This window comes from Saccoglossus kowalevskii, chromosome 1, assembly GCF_978046115.1.
Source record: "Saccoglossus kowalevskii chromosome 1, keSacKowa6.1, whole genome shotgun sequence".
In the NCBI taxonomy this organism is placed as follows: Eukaryota; Metazoa; Hemichordata; class Enteropneusta; family Harrimaniidae; genus Saccoglossus; species Saccoglossus kowalevskii.
This window is the reverse complement of record NC_140641.1, coordinates 14,577,488-14,597,026: the sequence shown is the minus strand read 5'-3', so window position 1 is coordinate 14,597,026 and position 19,539 is coordinate 14,577,488. Positions and strand designations below refer to the sequence as shown.

Here is a 19,539-nt window from a genome sequence, read left to right as displayed (position 1 = left end):
CCGCACGGACACAAGTGTGACGTTTGCAGGAATAAATGAACTCTCTGCAAAAATGGGTCACCTGTCCAAAGGGTAGGACAAGTTAGACGAGACTAGTATAAAATTCAAAACTCTCGATATCAGTTCATGATGTCTTATCTGACAATTTATTAATGCATTTCCATGTTTTTGACAGTAAAGTACCATAAAAAAATACGTATATAATATCGTATTCACTCAACCCAAACTGTACAGTGTAACGAGATATTGTCTACTTGTGAGATTCCTCTAAAATCCAGGTCATGTAATGAAACGCTTTAGTCGTTGCATGGCGTGTTAGAATTCCGTGTTACACACGTTGTATACAAGGCATGGGACCCATGTGCAGCGCGGCGTCTGTTGCAATGTTTAACATCCGAAGAAGAGGGGTTCAAAGTATTAGGGTTGTTTCAATGATAAATAGACGTGTTGTGTGTGGCTTTACTCTTCTGGCTCAGCGGTTACCATGAAGCCAGTCCGTACATCGGACCATACACAACTAGATGGTACGCCAGGGATACGTATATGACCAAGTTCACTCCCGTGTTCGTGGCGAAACCAAACGCTCTCTTTATCGGTTGATTCAGATATCCGATCCAGAAAGTTATCCGACCAAGTACAAACAAGAATGTCATAACGGGTACATAACGCATGCCCTCGTTACCGAGGAAAGTACACAGCGCCAGTTTACCAAACGCACCGATTGTTAGCTGTTCCAAGGTGTTTTGTAGGCATCGACTGTGTATTTCTACGTACTGAATGTCTTTCTTGGACAATGGATTAATCTGCGAGGTTGAGAAACGTGTGTTTGCAACCACGATAATTATCATGAATAGGGTGAATACGTCCAATGTCAGCCATCGCAGGGTGAATATAAGACGATCGAAGACCGTTGGTAAGACCGGCGTTGGTAGGGGTAGACAATACGCAGCAGTGTATACCACCAGCTGAAACACAAACGACGCAACAGAGTGTTTACAAACTCGCCATTGATCGGGTGTGAACGCCATGAATGTGTTGTACTGGACGCCGTGGTGATTTCCTAAGCTGGTTGGTTGGTCTGGAGTCCAGAGATATCTGAGGTCACTTTACAAAGTGTCATGAATTATCTTTAACTCGTCATAAAGGCCATGTGTCAATGGAAGGCATACTATATGCCCAACACTGGCACACATTATTCGTAATAAAACGCCATGTTTTTCACAAACAACCTATTTATAAAAAACTATTTGAATACACCTGTGGCGTTTACAATGTGGCGTTTACAAACTTCATTTGAATACAACTGTGACGTTTACTGTCTACATATGAATACAACTATATTTACAATCTACATTTGAATAAAAATGTATATTTACAATCTACATTTGAATAAAACTGTGGCGTTCACATTCTCCATTTGAATACAGCTGTGGTGTTTACAATATGGCGTTTACAATCTGCAATTGAATACAACCGGCGTTTACAATCTACATTTGAATACACCTGTGACGTATACAATCTACTTCTGAATACAACTGTGACGTTTGCAATCTACATTTGAATACAACTGTGGCGTTTATTGTTTACATATAAATACAACTGTATATTTACAATTTACATTTGAATACAACTGTGGCGTTTACAGTCTACATTTGCATACAACTGTGGCGTTTACCGTCAACATTTTGATACAACTGTGACGTTTACAGTCTACACTTGGATACAACTGTGGTGTTTACAGTCTACATTTGGATACAACTGTGGCGTTTACAATCTGCATTTGAATCCAGCTGTATATTGTTATGAACACAAGCGTTGTGTTCAGGATCTGGGAACTTCGTCGCACTTGGCTGATGTCACTCACACGTAGAGATACCAGATTCGACCCAAATGAATACACATTAGTTCATTACAGATAGTCCAGCTTTATTCACACAAGCAGTCAGCTGAGGTAACCCCTCGCTGTACCGTTCTCTCCAGCTCCCTCCTTTTACCAAGGTTAAAAACTCTCCATATAAAATTCAAAACACTAAGGCGTGGCGAAGTAAACATGCGATCATCCAATCGCTGCAGTCGTTGGCATGATCACGTGATTACCAAGGATGTGTCTCACCGTTGAAGTCTTGCAAAGTTGCCTCTACTAAATACAACTCGTAAACAATCTATTTATCAAATTCCTGTAATATATGTTTATAATCTCCACCCTAAACATACAAGTTTTTTATTCTGAACAATATTCTAATGTGCAATCGTGAAGTCGCTATCATAACAATATTTACAATCTACATTTGAATGAACTATGGCGTTTACTGTCTCATTAGAATACAACTGTGGCGTTCACAATCCACATTTGCATACAACTGTATCTTTACAATCTTCACGTGAATAAACTATGTCGTTTACATTTTATATTTGAATACAACTGTAGCGTTTTTAATCTACATTTTAATACAAATTTGGCCTTTACTGCGTACATTTGAATACAACTGTGGCGTTGTTATTCTACATTTTAATACTAATTTGGCCTTTACTGTGTACATTTGAATACAACTGTGGCGTTTACAATCTACAATTAAATATAACTGGTGTTTACAATCTACGTTTGAATACAACTGTGGCGTTTACATTTTATATTTGAATACAACTGTGGCGTTGTTAATCTACATTTTAATACAAATTCGGCCTTTACTGCGTAAATTTGAATACAACTGTGGCGTTTACAATCTACAATTAAATACAACTAGTGTTTACAATCTACGTTTGAATGCAACTGTAGCGTTTACATTTTATATTTGAATACAACTGTGGCGTTGTTAATCTACATTTTAATACAAATTCGGCCTTTACTGCGTACATTTGAATACAACTGTGGCGTTTACAATCTACAATTAAATACAACTGGTGTTTACAATCTACGTTTGAATACAACTATGGCGTTTACATTTTATATTTGAATACAACTGTGGCGTTTTTATTCTACATTTTAATACAAATTTGGCGTTTACTGCGTACATTTAAATACAACTGTGGTGTTTATAACCAACATTTGAATACAACTGTGGCGTTTACATTTTATATTTGAATACAACTGTGGCGTTTTTAATCTACAATTGAATACAACTAGCATTTGAAGATTGAAACAAAGAATAGTACTTTTCTCTTAAATGTTGAACGAAAACTGTTCGCTATCAAAGGTTAGCCTACTGTTAGAACAATAGACAAGCCAAAAATAGTATTACTGTAGTAAACACGTAGTAAACGGCAAGGCACAACTAAAACATCATTGACCAGACGCGCGCGCGAAACAGATAAGACTCGAGTGGTAACAACGTGATAACGATTGTAACGTGACAAGTGTACATACCGGCAGGAGTAATCAATTTCTCGTGTCACGTCAATTTATTAAAGCATTTTGCATGTTTTTGACAGAAAATTAAACATACTTGAAACACGTACACTATAGAATATTTTCTGAAGTTATATATCTCCTCCACGTTATTCATTTTATAATACAATAGCAGTTTTAATCAATACATTAGCTCGATGTAACACCTTGCAGAATTCAGTCAGGTGTAAAGTCTGACGTGGGTCGGTTTTTTTCAATGTCGGATAAACGTGTCCTTTGTTGATGTATTCTCCTGACCCAGTGGCGACTATGTCCCCAGTCCATACATCGGTCCATACACAATTAGATAGTACGCCAGCAATAGGTATATTATCATGTTCTCTTCCATATTGGTGGCGAAACCAAACCCTCTGTTTAACGGGTGATTCAGATATCCGATCCAGAAAGTTATCCTCCCAAGTACAAACATGAACGTCATTACGGGTACATAACTCATACCGTCATTTCCGAGGAAAGTACACAGCGCCAGTCTACCAAACGCACCGATTATCAGCTGTTCCAGGGTGTTCTGTAGACATCGACCATGTATTTCTACATACTGAATGTCTTTCTTGGACAATGGATTAATCTGCGAGGTTGAGAAACGTGTGTTTGCCACCACGATAATTATCATGAATAGGGTGAATACGTCCAATGTCAGCCATCGCAGGGTGAATATAAGACGATCGAAGACCGTTGGTAAGACCGGCGTTGGTAGGGGTAGACAATACGCAGCAGCGTACACCGCCAGGCGAAATACAAACGACGCAGCAATTTGTTTACGGATTCGCCATTGATCAGGTGTGATCGCCATTGTTGTGTAGCGCCGGACGTCGAATTCCTACGTTGTTCTGTCTAGAGTCCCGAGATATCTGAGGTATCTGAGGTCACTTTTCAGACTGCCGTGAATGACCTTCAATTCTTCATAGGGGTCACGTATCATGAAAACGCATAATAGACATTGTCATAGATGGCCCTTTCATACAATTCCTGCATAAACAAGTAACTTTTGTTACTAAAAAATAAGTCCGAAAAACGATTACATTTTAATTGTCCCAAAATGTTAATAGAAAAAGTACAGCAGTTTATAAGCCGTTGTTTGTGTTTGTCATTTTAAATTTGAAGAACTACCAATGACTGGACGATTTATTCTAGTTTCATGTTAGAGTGAATCACGCGAGGAATGTGAACGGTTTTTATTTAAAAACAAAAACAAAAAATAAATTATGAATATAATTTAACTGAACGTAAACTTGTACTCGAATCATGCATCTTTGTAAACTACTTATGATTTGCAGGAACATAAATAGATGCATGTAGATTGTCGTCAATGTCACAATCACCTTCAAAAGGTATCGTTTTGTGACTAATATCCTGTCACCCAGAATCATTTTCGTATATGCAGTTTGGTGGTTGCCACTCTATTGAAATACTGACAGAAAAATCACCTGAGTAGAATTTTGCTTTGAAATGCTACAGGCACTCAACATGGGGGGGGGGGGGAGTGACAAAGACTAATCTGAAATACAGCATTCCAAATTAAGGAAATGTTTTGGGGTTGAATTAAGTAAGTAAACTTCAAATAAATGGCTCTAACTAGTATTGTATTTATCATAGCGGTACTTATTTTACCCTTCAAACTTAATAATGCGATATTTCTTTCAAGAACATGGTGATAGTTGTATGCCCGACTTTTTTAATTTAACACTATGCAGACTCGAATCGAATAGGGTACACAGAGACCACTTGTTGAGAAAAAAACTAAATGCGGATGTATCGCACATACAAAGCCGCAATTCACCAAATCTATTGACTTCCTGTCGTTTGTTTTCTGTAGATACGCGAAAATATCTTGTGAAATGTTTTGAGACCTAGGTTCGTGGCTTATTTTCACTCTTCTTTGTTTTAAAGAGATTCCACAGAAACGGTAAAATCAAACCTGAAATGAATTGTTTAGGAAACCTAAACATTTTTTTACAGAAATAATGTCAAGATTGAGTGTGCATGACACGTATAGCCAGAATGTTTTTAAAGAACGTATTTATTTATTTTTATTTATTTTTTATTTTTATTATTTATTTTTGTTTATATTTATTTTTATTTATTTTTATTTATATTTATTTATATTTATTTATTTTTATTTATTTATTTTAAATTATCTGTACATCCTTCTTTATTTACGCCGAGAGACATTGTTAAATAAATAAATATGACTTACTCCAGACGCTCTTTGCAAAACATGGAACGAGAAAACTCATTGCGCGAAAGGATATATATATATATATTTAATGTTACAAAAGATAAACTATGCAATATAATCGCTCGTATCAATTTTCATTGTCATAAAGTCGCGCATGCGTAGAATATTTTACTTTTGCAGTCGAAAGATGGTGGACTTAATATATTTGTATAGAGCTCCTTGTTCTCCGGGGAATGGCGTAGCATAGGAAGAAATATGGTAGGGCTACTGAATAACATGTTTATTTATTGCTTGTTTATTATTATACCGAGGACATAGGTTAATATAGATTTGCTCAAGAAACACACCTTGAGACTCGATCACAATCGATGATCACAATCTCATCAGCAGCATTCGTCAGAGTGTTTACATGTATTTACATATTATTTGGGGTTTAGCTTAGAAACACTGAATCTCAATTAGTGAGAATCGTCGAGAAATTTGCATCAACTACAATAGTGATCTGTGTCACCTTTTCAAAAGAACGTCGTATTTGTTGGTGGCATCCAGTTAGTAGCCATGGCAACGGCATTGATACAAAGCAATCACATCGCAAATGGGATTTTTGCATGATTGCAATGACTACGTAACTCAAATATACTGACCTTGTCATAGGTTTACAGCGTGAGTAAGTAAGCGTCGATACTCCCACTGTAAGTTGGCTGCACAAATCGCTCTATTAAGAACAATCTGGATAGACGCCACCGACAGTATCAACACGCATCGTTGATTTTCATAAAGATTTTTTTTATATGGAATATTCAAATACAAGTTAATAAATAACATCCACTGCCAATTTTGGACAGAATTTTTGATTAAAATATAAAACTGATCCCTTTATCTGTAACCTGCAGCTGTTTTATGTATAGACTGTAGTATGCCGTATACGTCGCGACAGGCACATATTTTATCGATGTTTGATCGCAGATTTTCATATACATGTGTATAACAAATATATATATTTCCTTGTATTCATCAATACGTACTAGCAAACGTCATAATTACACGTAATAATTAAGAGTTGTAAAATAAAAAGTGTGTAAAAGCACATCTACAAGAAAACGTAGAGGAGGGTTTTAATCGCAAACACGTGCCGAGAGAAATGGTATCCGCTGAGTATTGATAAGAAGACATATTCGAATCGTCCTGTGTGCAATTTGCTGGACTCAATGATGCTAAAAACACAACCGAATCTTCGGAAATTCTCGGTTATTTACGGATATTTGCAAGCAAATTCTTACCCGGATATCTTGCGGCGATTACTGTTATGGTGAATTTGTTTTATGTCAAATATTAAACGATCTTCTAAATCACTTGAAATTGTTTGAATTTGTATTATATTGTAGATTTTTTTGCAGCATTTGATGTTTGAAGTTAGCAGGTCACATGTAATGAATTTACCAATTCGCTCTTACCGTGCGACGGCCTTTGCTGAATAATTTGCGTTTCAAACCTCGCTTTCGGGACCCCTGCGGTGATACGATACGCACGATTTCCAGCCGATACGTACGTTCATCGATGTCAGAGTCAGAATTTATCAAAATTTATACTATTCTGTGTATTATTCAAGGCATTCCCACTGCACATTGCATCCAGGCTGGGACAGGTCGACGAAGTTAAAAGATTACTCCAGTGTGGCGAAGAGGTCAATGAAAGAGATTTGGTAAATAACAAGTAGTTTACTAGTAATCCTATTCTCTGTTGGTTGTTGTAGATCAATGTATGGGTTGACCTTTGACCTTTGATCTGATATAGAATAGAATATGACATTGTGAAAATGTAAAATGGCATAACAACATTTAGTAGTACTAAAAGAAGAATCGAGTCTCTTGTTTGAAATCAGACCTCCGATTAGGAAAGCCTTTCTTTTTTGTGACTTTTACCTGGCATGCAATTGAAATGGTGTATGCACGAGTACGTTTATTTATTGTATTCCGGACCAGAAACTTTGACAAGCAATAAAACTATTATGTCTTATTTTTTACTTTGCTAATACTTTTTCATATTTAACTTTTTAAACCCACACTCCGACGACATTTCAATACTTGAGATATCACAATGTGTCTTCTTCCACAGGATGGAAACACACCCATATATAAAGCAACAGATTACAACCACGTGGAAGTAGTAAAGTGTCTTCTGGACGCGGACGCAGATACATCTCTCCCAAACTCAGTGAGAATCACATTACTATATATGAAACATAGTGGAAAATTTAAATGCATTGAGAAATGATTTGAACGATTAATTGTAACTACCAAATTACCCTAATCATGTGAATAGATAAATACTAAATTACCATATTTACCATTGACAACGATTAATGTTAAATATAGTAATTTGATTGTTGCTAACGTAATTACGGCGATGGTAAAGTGCCCCCCTCCAACCATGATATCGATGTATGTGTTAATATTGTGTTTTTATTGTAAACGAATGTGTTCCAACTGCATGGGGTGTTGCTATGGCTCACTGTGGTATACGTCATAAGACAAACTGTTTCCGGGGCAACTACAATTTATGTTTTGGTCAAGGTGTTGTATAGGATAAAACCCGAGATAACTTCCGGGATATTAAGAGTCCGAGTACGAGGCTTGGGACAGGAGATTAAGGTTAAATAAAGTCAGACAATGGTGCGTTGTAATTGACCGAGAGAGACTAGATGGTTTGTAAGTACATGATAATGTCATGATTTGTGATTGTGTTATGACCAGCTATTCAATTGTACAGGATGGGAACACTCCTTTATATAAAGCGTCATGGAAAAACCACGTGTCAATTGTACAGGTTCTTATCAAGGCAAAGGCCAATGTCAATTCACAAAATAAGGTTAGTTCAGATGGTTTCATGAATTTAAGTTCATTATCGCGGTATATTTTAGCATAACATTCATTCGTTATGGCGCCGCTCCACTAACGCCTACAATGTTGGTAATTTTAAATTATGGCTATTGACCATGAATGTGATTGGTTGAATGAAAACGCCATTACCGCATTGCAAATCATTTGGAGGTAGCGTGATTATAGGAGTCCCTTGCATGTAGTATTTAAACTGGCCAATTTTAGTTGTTAATGGTATGATTTCTTAATAGTGTGTGATTTTTGAACAGATCTTCATGGGTGATGAGAAATTCCTAGCGTCGTACCTGTGTCGTATAGAGAGAGGGAGATGCCGTTTATATCGGGGGTGATTTTCGCATTCACAGTGTTTACTGAAAATGAGGTTTCAATTTTTGAATTATACCTATTTCATAAATTAATTTGATTCACGTGATAAATGCAATAAAAGTGTCTCTGTATATCATCTCTGTCTTTCGGTCATGAGGTGCCGTGTATTCTACAAACTCTCGTGAGATTTCACATGATTATCAACCTGCGACCCCCTAACTTTAACATTGTTTTGCTGGATACATGTATGTAAACACAAATTGAACAAAAGTCAACGTTAAATCTAATTTATAATATTGTAAATTTCCTACATAGTCTGGCGACACGCCATTACATACGGCATCACTTAACTTTGGGGTGGATGTAGTGAAGTGCCTTCTATCGGCCGGAGCAGACCCGAACATAAAGAACAAGGTAGGACGCTTCTGAAGCAATATATCTGTGTTGTAACTGTACCAAATATATAATGTCTCATTTCTTGCTAATGTCACGTTATACGTGATGTAAATATTCGAAATGAAAATGATACTGTAAAACGTGTCTTTTTAACTCACATAGCTAATCGGTAATTTTGCTAATTCAAGGTGTCGCTAATTCAAAATTAAGTATATTCTCACAACGATTGTTATCACTTCAGCTTAATAAATCTAGTATTTCATACAATGAGTCAAATGCGTTAAAATTGCATATGTTTATTGCTATGTCATAGAGTAACATTTATTGGTCGTAGAGGGTACCATATCGAAACTAACTTGGAGATAACTTTGTGACCAAGTAAAACTATTATTTCTCACAGATTATATTCCTGTTCTAAGTCTTTTTCAAAATAGGCGGTTTGGGGTTATAAATTAAACAAGTCTCACCTGTTTAAAAACTAAACATTCATATATCTTGAGTTGTCCCGGATGTGAATACGCTAACCTGCTCAATCTATCTATATATACATACGTATCTGTAAGATATACGTTTATTATTTCTACACAGTATGGTAATACACCTTTATATACAGCGTCGGGGAATAACCATGCGACAATGATGAAATATCTTGTACGTGCTGGCGCCGACATTAATCATCAAAATAAGGTATTTACCTTTGTCTCTGCGCATGCGTGAATGCATCAATAAACAGGATCGTGATCAATTGCCTTTTGTGTAAAGTTTGTTCGAGTGAATACCATTCTAATATAGACATGTTTTTTTGGGTTTATTAGAAAGGAAATACAGCACTGTATACCGCGGCAGGATTCAATTGTGTTGACACCCTAAAGTACCTCATCCAAACTGGCGCTGATTTAAATATTCAAAATGAGGTAGGTTTGTCTACTATTGGAATTTATTGATGTATTTTAAATAAATGATACATTTCCAAAAAGATTACATTTATAACTTCACCTGAAGTTTGATTATATTATACTAAGTTCTCTTACATGTTATCTTTTGTATGTATAAATTTGTAATTGTCCATCAGTATTGAATGTTTGACAACTATCAATGGCAAGTCACGGTGCATTATTAGTAGTTAACTCCAGTTGTTTACACATTTCCCAGCTATATGGTTATTCCATGTCTTGCTGTAGTACATATGCTAGACGTTTAAACTTGTCTCTCTTCCAGACAATTAATATAATGTTTGGTAGATATCATGAGTGTATGGCAAACATGAATACGACTATGTTCTCAGTAGGCATAAATGTAACTTGGTAAATAACATTTCGACTACGCCAGCGTTTGGTGTCACATACTGTTACACGGGTGATCTCAGATTGCATCAATGTCACGAGCCAGAACTTAACCTGTTTTATAGACGCTCGTTGATTATGACTCACATGCAGCCTATGTCCACTGTCTTCGAACATTCGACTTTAGTTCTTCACTGTATGCCTTGAGGTTCATGTGAATTTTTTTTACGGTGCGTGTTTTGTTGTAGTTGTATTGTGTCTAAAAAATATTCTTTTTATTGTGACAATTTAATGATCTACGTAACGGTTGGATATGTTTTTTTTTACTCTAATGTGCGAGAGGGGTAAATTATTTCACTGTTGTGACGTAAAGTTATCATTGCGTTATTCGTACCATTGCTATGTTGTGTTTTCATGTGGATTAATTGGCTCGAAACAAACAACAAGTACACGTGTTTTTATACGTGCAAGTTTGTCATGGATATATTATTTTCCGTGTTTTTATGTAGAATGGTAACACGGCATTATACATGGCAGCATGGAACAATAACACAGAGGTGATCAGATGTCTGGTTCTGGCTGGTTGCCTTATAAATGTACGAAATAAGGTAAGTATCTATCACATACATCCTACATTAGGTCCGCTGTATTGAAACATTTCTAGAAGTAACAAGAGTTGGCAGAGCCATCTCGATGCTGGGAAAATAAAAAGTATTTAAAGGTGTGTTTTGGAGCAATGGATTGGCGAACAGGCAGGAAAGCAATTTCAGTGACTTTGACTTTGTTTCAATGAAAACTTGAAGTATACATGAGGGTACGTGTTATTAATTTTGGAAACTCAATTTCTAACTGAAGGAATTAAACTAAATTAAATAATCATGTTTGTTTATTTTGAATCTTAGAAATGACTACTACTACGTTCAACTCGGGACGTTTAATTCACAGTCACTTGGGGGCTGAAAATCAATAAATTCTAATTTAAAAAAAAATCATCCACTATACGCATATAAATAAACAAGTTGTGAAACATGGCACCTAGTAAATCGACACCTTGTCGGTTTCAAATTTCGATTTCTTACCTTAAAATGCGAAACAAAAAGTTTTGAGGGGATCTGGTGTTACGTTAATAACCATTGTACATAATCGACAGCTTGGTTTTATTCAAAACTGCACAAATCCCGCGTTTTCTGATGATATCCGACGATTTCATGAACGAAAATGGCTAGCAGCCAGAATCAAGGGGGATTCGAGTTCTGGGTAAATCAACTGCGCATACTCATTGAGCGAGCGATGTAGTCGAACAACATGCATTACGGCAGCCATGTTTGTTTCACCTCGATCAGTACAGTATTACCCACGATGCACTATTCATATAAACATGTGTTAAGCCACTATTTTGGTATTTGCCACTATTTTGGTACCGTGTCAATAATGAGCGACCTAAGAGGTGGCAGTAAAGCCTATTGAATACATGTACTACTAATGAGCAAGCGGACAATAACTACTGCGACAATAAAGACCGCCACTAGTAACCAAAATACTTGCAGCTTGTTTGGACATTGGTGGATTGTAAAAGTATCAACGTTTAGCATGAAAATAAAATAAATTGAAGGTGTGTTCCAAATTAAATGTTTCTTGAAAATGGATTTGATGATAAAAAATCTTTAACAGTAAAATTGCACACAAATGATACTTTACTACAGGGATGGTACCAAAATAGTGGCACATATAATTTAGTTGTCGGGACTGTTATACTTCACTATAGGGATGGTACCAAAATAGTGGCACATATAATTTTGTTGTCTGGAACTGCTTTACTTCACTATAGGAATGGTACCAAAATAGTGGCACATATAATTTTGTTGGCGGGAAGTGTTATACTTCACTATAGGAATGGTACCAAAATAGTGGCACATATAATTTTGTTGTCTGGAACTGCTTTACTTCACTATAGGAATGGTACCAAAATAGTGGCACATATAATTTAGTTGACGGGAACTGCTATACTTCACTATGGTGATGGTACCAAAATAGTTGCACATATAATTTAGTTGGCGGGAACTGCTATACTTTACTTAAAGGGATGGTACCAAAATAGTGGCACATATAATTCAGTTGTCAGAAACTGCTTTACTTTACTATAGAAATGGTACCAAAATAGTGGCACATATAATTTTGTTGTCTGGAACTGCTATATTTCACTATAGGAATGGTACCAAAATAGTGGCACATATAATTTTGTTGTCTGGAACTGCTATACTTCACTATAGGAATGGTACCAAAATAGTGGCACATATAATTTTGTTGTCAGAGACTGCTATACTTCACAATAGGGATGGTACCAAAATAGTAGCACATATAATTTAGTTGTCGGGACTGTTATACTTCACTATAGGGATGGTACCAAAATAGTAGCACATATAATTTAGTTGTCGGGACTGTTATACTTCACTATAGGGATGGTACCAAAATAGTGGCACATATAATTTTGTTGGCGGGAACTGTTATACTTCACTATAGGAATGGTACCAAAATAGTAGTACATATAATTTTGTTGTCAGAGACTGCTATACTTCACAATAGGGATTGTACCAAAATAGTAGCACATATAATTTTGTTGTCGGGGACTGTTATACTTCACTATAGGGATGGTACCAAAATAGTAGCACATATAATTTTGTTGTCGGGGACTGTTATACTTCACTATAGGGATGGTACCAAAATAGTGGCACATATAATTTTGTTGGCGGGAACTGTTATACTTTACTATAGGGATGGTACAAAAATAGTGGCACATATAATTTAGTTGACGGGAACTGCTATACCTCACTATAGTGATGGTACCAAAATAGTGCCACATATAATTTAGTTGTCGGGAACTGCTATACTTCACTATAGGGATGGTACCAAAATAGTAGCACATATAATTTAGTTGGCGGGAACTGCCATACTTTACTATAGGGATGGTACCAAAATAGTGGCACATATAATTTAGTTGGTGGGAACTGCTATACTTTCCTATAGTGATGGTACCAAAATAGTGGCACATATAATTCAGTTGTCAGAAACTGCTTTACTTTACTATAGGAATGGTACCAAAATAGTGGCACATATAATTTAGTTTACGGGAACTGCTATACTTCACTATGGTGATGGTACCAAAATAGTAGCACATATAATTTAGTTGGCGGGAAATGCTATACTTTACTATAGGGATGGAACCAAAATAGTGGCACATATAATTTAGTTGGCGGGAACTGCTATACTTTCCTATAGTGATGGTACCAAAATAGTGGCACATATAATTTTGTTGTCTGGAACTGCTATACTTTACTATAGTGATGGTACCAAAATAGTGGCACATATAATTTAGTTGACGGGAACTGTTATACTTCACTATAGTGATGGTACCAAAATAGTGGCACATATAATTTTGTTGTCTGGAACTGCTATACTTTACTATAGGGGTGGTACCAAAATAGTGGCACATATAATTTAGTTGACGGGAACTGTTATACTTCACTATAGTGATGGTACCAAAATAGTGGCACATATAATTTAGTTGGCGGGAACTGCTATACTTTCCTATAGTGATGGTACCAAAATAGTGGCACATATAATTTAGTTGACGGGAACTGTTATACTTCACTATAGTGATGGTACCAAAATAGTAGCACATATAATTTAGTTGTCATGAACTGTTATACTTCACTATAGGGATGGTACCAAAATAGTGGCACATATAATTTATTTGATTGGAACTGCTATACTTCACTATGGTGATGGTACCAAAATAGTAGCACATATAATTTAGTTGGCGGGAACTGCTATACTTTACTATAGGGATGGTACCAAAATAGTAGCACATATAATATAGTTGGCGGGAACTGCTATACTTCACTATAGGGATGGTACCAAAATAGTGGCACATATAATTCAGTTGTCAGAAACTGCTTTACTTTACTATAGGAATGGTACCAAAATAGTGGCACATATAATTTTGTTGTCTGGAGCTGCTTTACTTCACTATAGGAATGGTACCAAAATAGTGGCACATATAATTTAGTTGACGGGAACTGTTATACTTCACTATAGTGATGGTACCAAAATAGTGGCACATATAATTTAGTTGGCGGGAACTGCTATACTTTCCTATAGTGATGGTACCAAAATAGTGGCACATATAATTTAGTTGACGGGAACTGTTATACTTCACTATAGTGATGGTACCAAAATAGTAGCACATATAATTTAGTTGTCATGAACTGTTATACTTCACTATAGGGATGGTACCAAAATAGTGGCACATATAATTTATTTGATTGGAACTGCTATACTTCACTATGGTGATGGTACCAAAATAGTAGCACATATAATTTAGTTGGCGGGAACTGCTATACTTTACTATAGGGATGGTACCAAAATAGTAGCACATATAATATAGTTGGCGGGAACTGCTATACTTCACTATAGGGATGGTACCAAAATAGTGGCACATATAATTCAGTTGTCAGAAACTGCTTTACTTTACTATAGGAATGGTACCAAAATAGTGGCACATATAATTTTGTTGTCTGGAGCTGCTTTACTTCACTATAGGAATGGTACCAAAATAGTGGCACATATAATTTTGTTGTCTGGAACTGCTATACTTTACTATAGGGATGGTACCAAAATAGTAGCACATATAATTTTGTTGTCGGGGACTGTTATACTTCACTATAGGGATGGTACCAAAATAGTAGCACATATAATTTAGTTGTCGGGACTGCTATACTTTCCTATAGTGATGGTACCAAAATAGTGGCACATATAATTCAGTTGTTAGAAACTGCTTTACTTTACTATAGGAATGGTACCAAAATAGTGGCACATATAATTTAGTTGACGGGAACTGCTATACTTCACTATGGTGATGGTACCAAAATAGTAGCACATATAATTTAGTTGGCGGGAACTGCTATACTTTACTATAGGGATGGTACCAAAATAGTGGCACATATAATTCAGTTGTCAGAAACTGCTTTACTTTACTATAGAAATGGTACCAAAATAGTGGCACATATAATTTTGTTGTCTGGAACTGCTATACTTCACTATAGGAATGGTACCAAAATAGTGGCACATATAATTTTGTTGTCAGAGACTGCTATACTTCACAATAGGGATGGTACCAAAATAGTAGCACATATAATTTAGTTGTCGGGACTGTTATACTTCACTATAGGGATGGTACCAAAATAGTAGCACATATAATTTAGTTGTCGGGACTGTTATACTTCACTATAGGGATGGTACCAAAATAGTGGCACATATAATTTTGTTGGCGGGAACTGTTATACTTCACTATAGGAATGGTACCAAAATAGTAGTACATATAATTTTGTTGTCAGAGACTGCTATACTTCACAATAGGGATGGTACCAAAATAGTAGCACATATAATTTTGTTGTCGGGGACTGTTATACTTCACTATAGGGATGGTACCAAAATAGTAGCACATATAATTTTGTTGTCGGGGACTGTTATACTTCACTATAGGGATGGTACCAAAATAGTGACACATATAATTTTGTTGGCGGGAACTGTTATACTTTACTATAGGGATGGTACAAAAATAGTGGCACATATAATTTAGTTGACGGGAACTGCTATACCTCACTATATTGATGGTACCAAAATAGTGGCACATATAATTTAGTTGTCGGGAACTGCTATACTTCACTATAGGGATGGTACCAAAATAGTGGCACATATAATTTAGTTGGTGGGAACTGCTATACTTTCCTATAGTGATGGTACCAAAATAGTGGCACATATAATTCAGTTGTCAGAAACTGCTTTACTTTACTATAGGAATGGTACCAAAATAGTGGCACATATAATTTAGTTTACGGGAACTGCTATACTTCACTATGGTGATGGTACCAAAATAGTAGCACATATAATTTAGTTGGCGGGAAATGCTATACTTTACTATAGGGATGGAACCAAAATAGTGGCACATATAATTTAGTTGGCGGGAACTGCTATACTTTCCTATAGTGATGGTACCAAAATAGTGGCACATATAATTTTGTTGTCTGGAACTGCTATACTTTACTATAGTGATGGTACCAAAATAGTGGCACATATAATTTAGTTGACGGGAACTGTTATACTTCACTATAGTGATGGTACCAAAATAGTGGCACATATAATTTTGTTGTCTGGAACTGCTATACTTTACTATAGGGGTGGTACCAAAATAGTGGCACATATAATTTAGTTGACGGGAACTGTTATACTTCACTATAGTGATGGTACCAAAATAGTGGCACATATAATTTAGTTGGCGGGAACTGCTATACTTTCCTATAGTGATGGTACCAAAATAGTGGCACATATAATTTAGTTGACGGGAACTGTTATACTTCACTATAGTGATGGTACCAAAATAGTAGCACATATAATTTAGTTGTCATGAACTGTTATACTTCACTATAGGGATGGTACCAAAATAGTGGCACATATAATTTATTTGATTGGAACTGCTATACTTCACTATGGTGATGGTACCAAAATAGTAGCACATATAATTTAGTTGGCGGGAACTGCTATACTTTACTATAGGGATGGTACCAAAATAGTAGCACATATAATATAGTTGGCGGGAACTGCTATACTTCACTATAGGGATGGTACCAAAATAGTGGCACATATAATTCAGTTGTCAGAAACTGCTTTACTTTACTATAGGAATGGTACCAAAATAGTGGCACATATAATTTTGTTGTCTGGAGCTGCTTTACTTCACTATAGGAATGGTACCAAAATAGTGGCACATATAATTTAGTTGACGGGAACTGTTATACTTCACTATAGTGATGGTACCAAAATAGTGGCACATATAATTTAGTTGGCGGGAACTGCTATACTTTCCTATAGTGATGGTACCAAAATAGTGGCACATATAATTTAGTTGACGGGAACTGTTATACTTCACTATAGTGATGGTACCAAAATAGTAGCACATATAATTTAGTTGTCATGAACTGTTATACTTCACTATAGGGATGGTACCAAAATAGTGGCACATATAATTTATTTGATTGGAACTGCTATACTTCACTATGGTGATGGTACCAAAATAGTAGCACATATAATTTAGTTGGCGGGAACTGCTATACTTTACTATAGGGATGGTACCAAAATAGTAGCACATATAATATAGTTGGCGGGAACTGCTATACTTCACTATAGGGATGGTACCAAAATAGTGGCACATATAATTCAGTTGTCAGAAACTGCTTTACTTTACTATAGGAATGGTACCAAAATAGTGGCACATATAATTTTGTTGTCTGGAGCTGCTTTACTTCACTATAGGAATGGTACCAAAATAGTGGCACATATAATTTTGTTGTCTGGAACTGCTATACTTTACTATAGGGATGGTACCAAAATAGTAGCACATATAATTTTGTTGTCGGGGACTGTTATACTTCACTATAGGGATGGTACCAAAATAGTAGCACATATAATTTAGTTGTCGGGACTGCTATACTTTCCTATAGTGATGGTACCAAAATAGTGGCACATATAATTCAGTTGTTAGAAACTGCTTTACTTTACTATAGGAATGGTACCAAAATAGTGGCACATATAATTTAGTTGACGGGAACTGCTATACTTCACTATGGTGATGGTACCAAAATAGTAGCACATATAATTTAGTTGGCGGGAACTGCTATACTTTACTATAGGGATGGTACCAAAATAGTGGCACATATAATTCAGTTGTCAGAAACTGCTTTACTTTACTATAGAAATGGTACCAAAATAGTGGCACATATAATTTTGTTGTCTGGAACTGCTATACTTCACTATAGGAATGGTACCAAAATAGTGGCACATATAATTTTGTTGTCAGAGACTGCTATACTTCACAATAGGGATGGTACCAAAATAGTAGCACATATAATTTAGTTGTCGGGACTGTTATACTTCACTATAGGGATGGTACCAAAATAGTAGCACATATAATTTAGTTGTCGGGACTGTTATACTTCACTATAGGGATGGTACCAAAATAGTGGCACATATAATTTTGTTGGCGGGAACTGTTATACTTCACTATAGGAATGGTACCAAAATAGTAGTACATATAATTTTGTTGTCAGAGACTGCTATACTTCACAATAGGGATGGTACCAAAATAGTAGCACATATAATTTTGTTGTCGGGGACTGTTATACTTCACTATAGGGATGGTACCAAAATAGTAGCACATATAATTTTGTTGTCGGGGACTGTTATACTTCACTATAGGGATGGTACCAAAATAGTGACACATATAATTTTGTTGGCGGGAACTGTTATACTTTACTATAGGGATGGTACAAAAATAGTGGCACATATAATTTAGTTGACGGGAACTGCTATACCTCACTATATTGATGGTACCAAAATAGTGGCACATATAATTTAGTTGTCGGGAACTGCTATACTTCACTATAGGGATGGTACCAAAATAGTAGCACATATAATTTAGTTGGCGGGAACTGCTATACTTTACTATAGGGATGGTACCAAAATAGTGGCACATATAATTTAGTTGGCGGGAACTGCTATACTTTCCTATAGTGATGGTACCAAAATAGTGGCACATATAATTCAGTTGTCAGAAACTGCTTTACTTTACTATAGGAATGGTACCAAAATAGTGGCACATATAATTTAGTTGACGGGAACTGATATACTTCACTATGGTGATGGTACCAAAATAGTAGCACATATAATTTAGTTGGCGGGAACTGCTATACTTTACTATAGGGATGGAACCAAAATAGTGGCACATATAATTTAGTTGGCGGGAACTGCTATACTTTCCTATAGTGATGGTACCAAAATAGTGGCACATATAATTTTGTTGTCTGGAACTGCTATACTTTACTATAGTGATGGTACCAAAATAGTGGCACATATAATTTAGTTGACGGGAACTGTTATACTTCACTATAGTGATGGTACCAAAATAGTAGCACATATAATTTTGTTGTCTGGAACTGCTATACTTTACTATAGTGA

The 19,539-nt window shown here is 35.9% G+C and overlaps 3 protein-coding genes across 3 annotated transcripts; 1 reads left to right on the top strand and 2 right to left on the bottom strand.

Moving 5' to 3' along the window:
• Window positions 1-479: 479 nt before the first annotated feature.
• On the bottom strand, window positions 480-1,028 carry LOC102800460 (transmembrane protein 79-like). The gene has a single exon (XM_006813443.1). The coding sequence runs from the start codon at window positions 1,026-1,028 to the stop codon at window positions 480-482; it is 549 nt and encodes a 182-aa protein (XP_006813506.1).
• A 2,625-nt stretch (window positions 1,029-3,653) lies between these two features.
• On the bottom strand, window positions 3,654-4,199 carry LOC102800576 (transmembrane protein 79-like). The gene has a single exon (XM_006813444.1). It carries the CDS (start codon window positions 4,197-4,199, stop codon window positions 3,654-3,656), a length of 546 nt encoding a protein of 181 aa, XP_006813507.1.
• A 1,557-nt stretch (window positions 4,200-5,756) lies between these two features.
• On the top strand, window positions 5,757-11,378 carry LOC102800687 (uncharacterized). The gene is made up of 9 exons (XM_085496478.1): window positions 5,757-5,843; window positions 7,195-7,287; window positions 7,701-7,799; window positions 8,355-8,453; window positions 9,107-9,205; window positions 9,776-9,874; window positions 10,003-10,101; window positions 10,980-11,078; window positions 11,373-11,378. Exons 1-9 carry the CDS (start codon window positions 5,841-5,843, stop codon window positions 11,376-11,378), a joined length of 696 nt encoding a protein of 231 aa, XP_085352604.1. The 5' UTR covers window positions 5,757-5,840.
• The last annotated feature ends 8,161 nt before the right edge of the window (window positions 11,379-19,539 follow it).